The sequence below is a fragment of the Pteronotus mesoamericanus genome, unplaced genomic scaffold (assembly GCF_021234165.1).
Source record: "Pteronotus mesoamericanus isolate MK-2021 breed Mesoamerican mustached bat unplaced genomic scaffold, CSHL_Meso_final contig_164, whole genome shotgun sequence".
NCBI classification, from domain to species: domain Eukaryota; kingdom Metazoa; phylum Chordata; class Mammalia; order Chiroptera; family Mormoopidae; genus Pteronotus; species Pteronotus mesoamericanus.
In genome coordinates, this window is record NW_026555065.1 from 5,481,138 (window position 1) to 5,493,023 (window position 11,886).

Consider the following 11,886-nt stretch of genomic DNA (forward strand, 5'->3'; position numbering starts at 1 on the left):
GCTTTGAAATGGGAGTGGGTGGTTGTGTGCCCATGAGGAAAAATGTGTCTGGGAAGGCAGCCTGCACAGTGAAGAGCCCCTGTCACCTGCACCAACACTAACCCCAGGGGCCACACTTCCTTTGCATGAGATGCTGGTTGTTCAAGGGTCGCTGCACTTAGAGCGGTGAGGCTGCCAGCCTTGTTGCCACTGCTAAAACCTTGGACAAGTCTCTTGCTTTGTGGGGGAGGTCCCATTTGCCCAAATGTAAGCAGCAAGGCTGTCTTCCTTCTAAGATTTTTACATTTATTGGGGTGACATTGGTTCATTAACTAGGTTTCAAGTGTACAATTCTATAATACATCATTTGTATATCATATTGTGTGTACACTGCCCTATGTAATCTACTCTGCGTCCATCACCATTGATCTTCTCTTTACCCTCTTCTATCTCCCCCCGCCTCCCTTCCCTCTGATAATTCCCCTACTGACGTCTGTGTCTATGAGGTATTTTTCCTTAACCCATTCCCCTATTTCACCCAGCCCCCTAACCCGTGACACCCACTGACAGCTGTCAGTCTGTTCTCTGTATCTATGAGTCTGTTTCTATTTTGTTTGTTTATTTTGTTTATTAGATCCCACATAGAAGTGAAATCATATGGTATTTGTCTTCTGTGAATCCAACAGTGAAAGTGAAGGGAAACTTGATTTCTCACTCACATTAGTTACTAATGCTCTTTGCTCATGTTTTTATTTTCACATTTATTTTTTTCTAAAACCTAATTCATTTTCCTGGTATGAAAAAAAAAGATTGCCAGGAACCCCGTCATGCAATCGAATGTTTGAAGCAGGGGCAGAAATGAGACCTTCTTCAAAATGCAGGCCTCGTATTATCAGGTGTTAAAATGAACAGTTGGAAAATGAACGGGTTTCATTTTGGTTAATCTTTATTTGCAGCCATTCCCCCTAAAACCAACAGAATCGGGAAAAGGTCCCCAAGAGAGGAATCTGCCCTAACACTTGCCTCATTCGATAGCCGAGTCAGGCTGTACTCTACCTCTCTCTCCCCTTTGATTAACGAAACTCCTGTGTTCTTGTTCTAGTAGCAAAAAAAGTGACAATAAAGGAGTCATTTACAAACCGGCCATCAAGAAGGAGACTGAGGCCCATCCCTGAGGCCCCAGGCACTTCAGGCTCATCCAAGGAAGGACTTTGCTTTGGATGCTACACACTGTGGCTCCCTGGACACTTGAAATACCTGAGGATTCTCTGGAGCTCAACCCACAGACATGCCAGACCCTCGAGGGGCCTCTAGCCGGGCGCCCCGCCATTCTCATGCTACGGCCACTCTCGGTGCGATCGTGGGTGGGAAGAGCTCCCCAAGGAGGCAGGAATTCCGGGCTGTCTGCTTCATCTGCGTGAGACCAGTAAGGGGTCTGGATTCTGGGGACATAAACCATGTCACCTGGTGGGGGTGTTATTGATTGAAAAACACTTTTTATTCAGGGGTTCACTCAAGTATGCTTTCAAATGTCCTGGAAATTCTGCTCCCTATCCAAGCCTTCAAATCAGAATGTGCTCCCTCTGCTTAGGTTCTGCTTTTGAAACCCAAGTTTGTTTTCTCAGGGAAGGTGGTGTTGTTTTGCTCTGATTTCCTTTTTCTGTGACAAAACCTTTAGTCTGACCTGGCAACCTGGGGCACTTGTGGCGGGGGAGGGGGTGGGGGGGTAGGCACTGATACAGGAAGGGTCAAGGTGTCTGAGACAAAAAGAAAACAAGAGATAGTCTTTGAAATATAGTAGAGGCATTTTCAAAGTCATGTCCTTTAGATCAGATAGACCTTAGAGAATGAGAAGACACATATGATCTGGAAAGTCTCAGACGCTGTAAGTGTAAAGAGGACATAGTGTTAAGCTCAAGACCAACCTCCTGCCAGTGGGGCAGTTATGTTTTCTACCCTATATATTTTATAAATAACTAGGCTATTCCTTGAAAATGTGCTGTTGCTTTCTCTCTCCTAGAGTAGATATGAGTACTGAGAATCTAGAGAAAATAGGCAGATGCAAAAATGATTGAAGAACTTTGTCTCTTTTGCCCAAATTTCATTTCTGCCAGCTTTGTGGGGTCCCTACTCTCAACCTGGATCTGAGACTTACCTTCTTCCCTGACATTGAAGATGCTGAACCATGGCTGACTCAAAAAATATTTTCAAGGCATAACAGCAGGAAGTTATCTGTGCCGGGGCTGGCAGCATGGTATTTAGGGACCAAACTAAGGGAACGTTTGCAAAGATTCCTCGTGGTCTTCCCCTGAAGCCCCAAAGGCAGTTTTTGAGAAGCTCAAACTCCTTCACTCTCCTCCCACTGATGCAAGAGCTCCGTGGAGACCAGTTAGTTCCATGACTGAGGAGCCTCCACCACCCGCCTCTCGTGGTCAGCACCTCACCGCTCACACAGAACTTCCTGGTGCAGTCTCATGTCGACAGCGCAGAATGTCCTCCTGAAGCACCAATTTCTTTATGTCATCTTTTTCCTTCTGTTCCTCCCTCTGACCCTGAGAGGTCTTTGTCTACTGTCACAACCGTTTGTAGTGACGCAAGCCCTACGTCTCCGTAGCTTGTTTGCTGGGCAGAGTTACACATGACCTCATGGAGCCTCAAAAATGTGGGTGTTCGCGAGACCTTTAACAGGGCTGGGGCCCAAGGCGGCATCCCTCTCCCGCCTTTAGCACACCCAGTGCTGATCAAATGACAGCAGGGGCAACCCCCATGACTGAGCAATGTGAATTAGGGAAGGCTTTCTTGGCCTTGGCCCAAAGTTGCCAATCAGAAACCAATAGAAACCGCTCCAGAGCTATGAGACTAGCTCAAAAAAGCTCTCTACACCTTTTACAGACATTTTGTGAGAGAACGAAAAGACCATTGTACCTGGCACAATGGCTTTCATAAAAAGAAGGACATGCTGGCTAGTAACAACAATGGCATTTCTCTTGCCCTCTCACCCCTCGGCACAGCCCAGACCCTCATTTCTTGCCCCGGTGGCTGAGACAACACAAAGCCAGGGGAGCAAACACAAGCACAAGGCTCCCAGAATCAGCAGGCAAGTTCCTTGCTAATCCTGAAGGGACTCTTGAGGCTCCACCTTAGGAACTGGGAAACCTTCCTCAGGTTTCACTCATTGCACCTCCACCAGTCACCACAAAAGGGGACCGGTGCCCTGGTGAGGGACCCGGGAAGGCCCCAGCTTCTCTGCCTCTCACTAACAGGGGTCTTGAGTCTCTCTGCTTTGTTTCTTTACTATCATCTGGTAAAAATCGTAAAAACCTATACCTGTTTTCTTAATAGACATCCTAGGATTTTGCTGCATTGACTTTTAGTCCCTTTTCAAGTTCAGACCTTAAATTCTTCCTGTCTTCACTAAACCCTCTGAAGGCCTCCTGGCCGGCCCTTGGGGAACACAGGGCTCTGCAGCGCCCCCGTCCCTGTGCCCCAGATGGACCATATGCTGCTGTGATGAAGGTCCATCCAGCACTTCTGTTTGTATTGTACGAATGATTGTAATGAACACATACACTGTAAATATGAGAAACTATAAATAAAGTTTTTCACATGAGACTGATTTGTTTGGAGGTGAGGTTAAAGCACCACTATTGGCAAAGCACTTTGAAGTTCCCTATCTATGGTGATAAGCAACCAATCAGAATAAATAATCAGGTCGTTTGCATCCAGGTCTTAGAACCTGGCTCCAAAGGAAAAAACACAGCGAAGTACTTAATCACTTCACTGAGCATGGAAGCGTGCGCAGCCCCAGGGTCACACGGATGCATACTTAGGGGAGCTGGGAAGTCTAGGGTGATTCGGGAAAGCGCCTGGGGAAGAAGTCAGATATAAACAGATGTCTGGAAAAGATGGAGGTGTTCTTAAGCAAAGTGCTATGAATACAGGGAACGGGTCTTACGTCTCTTCACTGGGTATTGTACCTAGTAGGTTGGTGACCTCTCTTGGTTGCCTGACTGTTACCTTATTTTGGATCCTTTTTGCAAAACATGCTATCACCACCCTTCGTATGATCTTCAGTCTATTTCCAGATTTCACATTCTGTTTGGTTAAAGGAGGCAGTGTTCTGAAGGTTACAACTAGGCCCATCATTGTTCATTTGAGTTACTCAGAAAAGCTTCCAGCTTTCACTTCAGTTCCCTTAGGACTGAGACAGATGCAAAATACGTCACCTCCCTTCTCTCTCCACAGCCTTTCCCCTCATTCTCTGTACTCAATATGCACCTGCAGGGATGATCAGGAGTGTGGTGGCAAGGGCCATGGGTTGGCCATTACTGAAACCCAGCTAAGTGAACGATTTAGCGCTCACAGTTCAGCAGAAATACAATAAAAAATAATGCGACATAACAGGGTGCAGCTAGGCTCCCCAAAAGGGATTTGTAATGGGGACCAGAAATTGGGGTATCCAAGAAAAATAGAGGATATTCTCACCCCCACCAAGGCGGGCTGCCAGGGAGGATGGGAGACAGGGAGCAGGGCCTTTGAGAGTCATTTTGCACGTGGATAACAGCAGGATAGCTTCAAACCTCATATGCAAAGATGGTTATTTTGCATATCGACAAGGCTAACCAAGAAGGTTTGCATAAATTTAACCCAGGATGTAACTGGGCAAGCAGCTACCAGGTTGCAGGACCTGCCAAAGGAGTTGGAGATTCCCGCCGAGGTTGGGACCCAGGCGCAGCAGCCATGCTAGAGGCTTTTGACCACGCAGTTTCAGGGGCGGAGTGGGGGCTCCCTTGACCACTCGTCTTAGGAAAGCTTGATTAGGAAAGCAAGATGCAGCAGCCATGCAGGCAGCTCCCCGGCTACAGTGCGTGTGCACGAGAGCTTGGAGATGGTTTGCTCCATGCTGCGAGGGAACAAGGCGAAGACCAGTGGGAAGGAAAGGGGAGAAAGGATTCTTGCTAATAAGCCATAAGAAGGTGCCACGCAATTCTGAATTAAGAACTGGAGATCACTGCAATGCAGCGGATGGCTGGGAACCACAAGAGGCCTGCCCAGCCACACTCTGGACTTCTCTTCTTCTTCTAAAGGACAGTGCCCCTGACTGGGAAAAAGGGTGGGGGAGCAGCACTATGTGTGTTGGTGGGTGTTTTGAAGGGATTTTGAGATTTAACAATTCAAAACCTGCATGACTTTTGAGTAAATAGTTCCTTTCCTTTTCACCAAGCTCTGCCATTGAGGGCCATAATGTTTATGGGCAGCAGGCAAAGAACCTAGAACTGAGGGACCCTCGAGAAAGGGGGTGTGTTTTTCTGGTAATAGCATTTAAGGTTTCCCCTGCCAATGGGTCCACATTTGGTAACAGTAACACACGTGAAATTTTGAAGTCCTAGCAGCAACACCAAAGAAAAAGAAACCAGTGACATTAATTTTATATAACCCAATAGATCCAAAACACCACAATTTCAGTATGTAATCAATATTTTGATATGAAATATTTCATTCTTTTGCTGTAGTGAGTCTGAAATCTAGTGAGTATTTTACACTTCCAGCACATCTCAATTCAGATGCTAAATTTTCAATGAAAACATTTGATCTATATTTGGACTTCATAAAATTTACAGCTGAAAAAGCAGATTCACATACTTGCTCCAAAGATACTTAAAAGTTTTCCAAATAATTGAATCAATCAGCTTCTAAATTTAAACTTAATAAAATAAAATAAATTGAGTTTCTCAGTTTCACAAACCACACTCCAAGTGCTCAGTAGCCACATGTGGCCAGGCCAGCACAGCTGAGGCAGGACGGAGGAAACTCCAGCGGTGCCCCAGGGTTAAGACAAAGAACACGGACAAAGGACAGAGACCCTGTTCTAAGACCGGTAGTTCCTGATTTCTGGAAAAGCATTGAATCCTAGTGAGTCAGGAATGCAGCTGTGCAGAAGATGCTACTTGACCCCTGCTTCATTTTAATATCATTATAATAAATTAGCATTGTGGGACTCCCATCCCAGTAGCTAATCAAGGAACTCATGGGAGACCCACCATAAAGGAATAAAAGCCCTCTAGCCCCTGAGGTCAGGGCTGTTAGGCTCTGCTCTGCTCCACTCTGCTCAGAGTTGGTCTGCTCCCATGTTCTGTGTGGCTTAATAAATCTGCTTTCTCTCGCTTTCTGCTATAAACTCTGTTTGGTTCAATTTTTTGTCCACGATCACCAAGAACCTGGTTACCTGTGCCCACCTGTGACACAGCCACTGTGCAGATACGGAACACTAACCTCTTCCTTTGACATACCCTAAGAGCTGGTTAAACCAAGAGGGCTTTCACACAAAAACAAACCCTGGCAGAAAGCTTTGGGGAGGGGGTGTGGTGAGATATGAGGGACTAGAGGTAGAGAATGGGGGATCCAGGAAGGCAGATATGCAGGGCAGGAGAAAAAAGAGCTGAAGGAGCATAAGACCAGCTGACCTTAGACCAGCTACCAGTCTCCTCCCACCTCTTTCCCCACCTTGGCCACGCCCCTGGGCCACACCCTGGGATCCAAGTGCTCTGCTGTGACTACAGCCTGGGGCATCCCCTGTGCCTTATCAGCAGCTCAGGCTGTGGATACTAGGGCAACCGGTTAACTGTGGAGTCTGGGGGTGGGGGGTACCTCGAGGCAGGTCCCTGGCCAAATACTAACCGTGGCCCCACCCAACCTCCATGTCCTCTGAGTCCTAACCTTCCTGCACCTGACAAGGTGTCTTCACTCATCTGGAGCCAGCCAGCCCCAAAGGGGCGAGCACCTGAAACCTGAGTCTCTTGAATTGTTAGCTGTGACTCCATTAGAACAAGCCATCTTCCTTCCTTCAAGGTGTGGGAAGAAGTCTTGAGACCCACTTACAAGAGGAAACCAGGCTCCCGGGGCCACCTGCGGGGAAGCAGGGGTGCCACCTGTACAGTGGGCCCCACTCTGGCCTCACCATCCACGTTCCCAGTGGAAATGGGGATGCAGGGCCCAGCGCGTGGAGGGAAGGTGTGACACTATCACACAGGAGGTCCCTGTGTGTCACCCGTGCCCTTTCATTATAGAATGACTGCGGGGAGGTAAGGGCCGTGCTTTGTGCTATGCAATTATGCACCATAAAACTTGACTGCAATGAGGTCAGCATATCGTTATGACTGCAGGTCAACCAGAGAGTTGGAATTGACTCCTACTTATATACCCTTGACTGTTTCAAGGCACCTGCACTTCAACAACCCCAGGAAAAATGGAGCGTTGCCCTTATCTTGTAAGTGGGACATTAATCAAGGGCTCTGGCTCTGGGCTAAGTCAAAGTCATACAGCTCCTGCAGTGCGAGGATCTTCAGTGACAGTGTGGGGTCCACCTTCCACAGCTCCAGTGACATGGAAACACCTTCCTATAACAGAATTTACTACGCATATCTCAGTCACACTGTAACCTCATAAAACTCCTCAGGTTAAAGGCACTAAAGGGATCTGTGCCAATGTTTTCTGGAAAATTAACAACGACCTCCTGCCTCCAATCTGATTGGCAACACTGAACCCTGGACTCTGTTCAGGAAAGCCTGACCAAGGATGGACAACTGCAAGTAAGCACAGGAGCCAGCTCGGCTCCAGGGATATTACCCTCACCTCCTAATTCAGCAGGACAAATTCCCAAGGGCACATTCATTGAACTTTCCTTTTTCCTAAGGCTGAACTGGAAAGAAGGAATGAACGCGCACGCGCGCACACACACACACACACACACACACCCATCCATTTGTATAAAATATGCAAACTAAACTATAGTGACAGAAAGCAGATCAGTGGTTGCCTGGGGATGAGGTGGGAGATGAAGGGATTGCAAAGGGGTACCAGGAACTGTTGAAGAGATGGATGTGTTCATTATCTTGATTGTGGTGATGGTTTCTCCACATATGTCAAAACTGTTCATATTTTACACTTTAAATATGTGTCATTTACCTTATATCGATGCTACCTCAATAAAGCTGCCCCCCAAAAAAGGAAGAAAAAAAAACACCCTACACAGCCAAAGGATGCCCTGCCCCATCCTGGCACTTCCCTGCGAGCTCGTCCTGGCTCACGCAAAAGGAGAAACCTGAGGGGGCGAGCCCAGCGGGGAGCACGATCTCTATTCACCTGGCTGGATATGGCCTCTAGATGCTCTAGGTCAAAGTCATTATTTCTGCCTGAGTTCACTCATTTCAAATATTAACTTTTAATTACCTGCAATGAAGGCAACAAACAAAAGGGTTTATGAGTTCAAGGGCAGACTGAGACCTCTATTGCAGCTCTGTGTCCGTGACGACGGAATCCACTGGCTTCTCCAGAAGGAGCAGAGGCTCTTCTGGTGAGGCAGGTACCATAGCCAGTCAGTACATTGGCTGAAACTAGTTTCCCAAGCTACCTAGAGAACCAACAACAGCTCTTACGCATCTTAGTTTCTCTCCTTCCCAACGACCCAACAGATAACCGTCTGAAAATCTTCCCGGAACATAGTACATCCTTTCTGCGGAGAACACACATGGCCAGGGACTCATTCCTGGCCATAGCCACTGGGTGAAATGTGGAATAATCTCCTGGGATACTGTGATACACTAAGAAATATATATTTGGTCCGCAGTTCCTGGAATAGTGTTCCTAAATATTATTCATAGTAAGCCCCTACGCCACACCTAAGTTTATGCTAAAGAGGTGATGCTGGAGGATGGGGGCTGCTTGCCAAGGAACCAACCATATTTGTGGGCTGGAACGTTCAGCCCCACTCCCTGACCTTCAGGGAGGGAAGAGGGGCTGGGCATTTAGTTTAATCACTAATGGCCAATGATTTAATCCATCAGGCCTACATAATGGAACCTCCATAAAAACCTTAAACTACAGGTGCAGAGAGCTCCCAATACATGAAGGCGCCGAGAGGTGGTGCGCCTGGAGGGGGCGTAGAGGCTCTGTGCCCCCTCTCCACAGCTTCTGTACCTCTTTCTCTGCCTGTTCATCTGTATCCTTCATAATACCCTTTATAATAAACTGGTGAATATACGGAAATGTGAGCTGTTCTAGCAAATTCTCGGACGTAAGGAGGGGTCATGGAACCCACCATTTAAAGCCAGTTAGTCAGAAGCACAAGTGACAGCCTGGGACTGGCAACTGCTGTCTGAAGTGGAGGCAGTCTTGTGGCATTGAGCCCTTAATTTGTGAGGTCTGCGCTAACATTTGACAGTGTCAGAACTGAGTTAAATTGTAGGACATCCACAGTCTGTGTCCACCGAGAACTGGAGAATTGCTTGGTGTGGGAAAACCCACACATTTGGGGTCAGGAGTGTTATTAATAACCCTTTCTTTCTCACACCTCCTTATTCAAAAGCAAAGATTTAATGAACTATTGTCTGCTAAGCACAGAGTAAGTGATGGGGATGCAACCATGATTTACATAGAGTTCCAATATTCAATGATAATTAGTATCGCAATCTTGCACTTGGGGAGACAGACAGAAACCACTAATCATAATACACAGAAGAAAAGTATGAAGAGAATTCTAGGTGTCCATCAACAGAAGAATGCCTAAACAAATTGTATAGCCATAAGATGGGATACTATTCAGCAAAAAGTTGCAAAGTATTGCTATATGCAAATCCATGGATGATTCTCAGAAGATTATGTTGGGTGAGAGAAGTCATACAGAAAAGTGTATATTTTGTGTTATTCCTCTTACATGAAATTCAAAACAAGTGACACTAATCTATGGTGATAGAAGTTGGAACCAGTAGTCCTCTGTGGAAGGCGGGGAACCATCTGGGGAAAAGGAAATGTTCTATGTCTTGATGGGGGTGGTAGTTACACAGGTGTACACATTTGTTAAAACTCCTCTAATTATACACTTCAAATCTGTGCACTTTACTATATATAATTATTCTTTGATTGAAAAACATGCTAGGGAATCACAGTGGAGAAAGCTACTTACTTTTCTGAGTCTAATCAGGAAAGGTTTGAGCAGGACCTCAAAGGAGGAATAGGTATTTTTTGGTTGGAACTTAAAACAAAGGCAAAAATGTGGAGGTACTGAGTCCACTGTGCACAGGAAGTAGAGGCCTCAGGGATGTGTTTGAGAATATGTGGGAAGGGAGAACAGGGAATGGGGGCAGGTGGGAAAAAGTGGTTGGGATCAGATCGTGAAAAGCATTGAATGACATACACTTTCTGATAAAGATAAGATATCATAAAAGTGGCCCTAAATTATGGTTTTGTCTGATTACATAAATAATATATGTTCATTTAAAAAATAAAAATAATTACATATGAAGCCAGAAGTCCCTCATAGTCCTATATCTCAAATAGTCATTGTTAACAATTTAGTTTTCTCTTTCTAGACTTTGTGTATGTGCATATTTTAATATTCATTTTTAAATTTTTAATAAAATGGACAATTGGATACATATTGTATGCTCTGTAAGGGCTAGGATCATCCCAGTCTATTTTGCACTCTGGTATTCTCAAAATCTAGCACAATGTCTGGCATGAGAAATATTTTTAAATGGAAGAATGGTCTACACTTTGTTTTTGTTTTCAACATATTCCAAATATCCTCACTTTTTTTTAAAGGTTGTAAAGTGTTCTGCTCTTTGAAACAAAGTTCTATTGATAGACATTTGTTGCAGATTCATTACAGTTACCTGGGGAATGCACATGTCTTCCACTGGCTTACAAGTTAGGAGCAAAAAGCCCTTGGTCTTGCCCTAGCTGGTGTGGCTTAGTAGACTGTGTGCTGACCTGCAAACCAAAAGGTCACTGGTTCGATTCCCGGTCAGGGTGCATGTCTGGTTTGCGGGACAGGCCCTCAGTTGGGAGTGTACAAGAGGCAAACTAATTGATGTATCTCTCACACATCAGTGTTTCTCTCCCTCACCTTCTCCCTCCCTTCCCCTCTCTCTAAATAAATAAATAAAATCTTCAAAAAAAAACAAAAAAGCCCTTGGTTCCTAAGGATATTTCATCTAATAACACAGTTAGTATAAACCTGGAACAGCCTCATTTTAAATCAGAGTGAACAGGCATCATGCGGTTTTGAGTTTCAGGCCACAACAAATCTCTGTGTAGCCTTTCTAATGACAAAGGCCAAACTTGAACTCATAGCTGCACTGTCTCCTCATGAAGGGGAAGGAAAACCAAAGGACTCTCTGTAGGCTGCTCAGGATCACTGGGTAGAAACTGAACTGCACTCTCCTTGTCAGTCAACTCCCATCTTTAGGCACAATTATATGGTACTTTATAAATTCATTATTTTACAATTAGATTTTTCAAGGTGAGGTTCTGAGATTTTTGAAGATTCTCCTCCACTTGGTTTAAGACATCTCAAGGAACTTCTGTGCACCAAAGTGTTTCTGGAGACAGAGAAATTAAACAGGCCTTATGATTTTAAATCAAATAGCAAAGATTTATCTTTGAAAAAAAAGTCTCAGAGCTGACCAGCCATAAACAACAGAATGTACAGCCAAGTTTTATAAGGGACAAAAACTGACAATAACAGATACTGAAGGATACATTATTCAAAAAAAGAAGAAACATGGAAAATTAGTAGTGCCAAACAATCTTTTTATTGTTCACTAAAAAATACCAGTCTGAAAAGAGTCTATTGCATTGTGTAGTGAATTTAAGGTCTGATATTACAAGTATATATGACAACAGTAAAACATATAAAATGATACATATTGTGCATGAAGATAGTACCCACCTCTCCAAACACTAAAATTGAACAGAATGAAGTTAAAAAGCCTTTTATTAAATGAGAAATGTAAACATTGTAATCATAAATGAAGTACTCTAAGCAAAGCACTTTAAAATTGTTTTGTTGTGACATCTACTCTGTCTACCTGGAGTTGGCAATGGTGTGGACCCAGAAAAACTTTGCTA

The 11,886-nt window shown here is 44.9% G+C and overlaps 1 protein-coding gene across 1 annotated transcript in view; it reads left to right on the forward strand.

Annotated features, from left to right (window-relative positions):
• Positions 1–2,543, forward strand: part of CA12 (carbonic anhydrase 12) — a 47,123-nt gene extending 44,580 nt beyond the window's left edge. Inside the window, exon 10 of the mRNA XM_054565312.1 lies at positions 1,082–2,543. Within this exon, the coding sequence (XP_054421287.1) occupies positions 1,082–1,154 (73 nt within the window). The 3' untranslated portion in view covers positions 1,155–2,543. The remainder of the gene's footprint in view (positions 1–1,081) is intronic.
• The last annotated feature ends 9,343 nt before the right edge of the window (positions 2,544–11,886 follow it).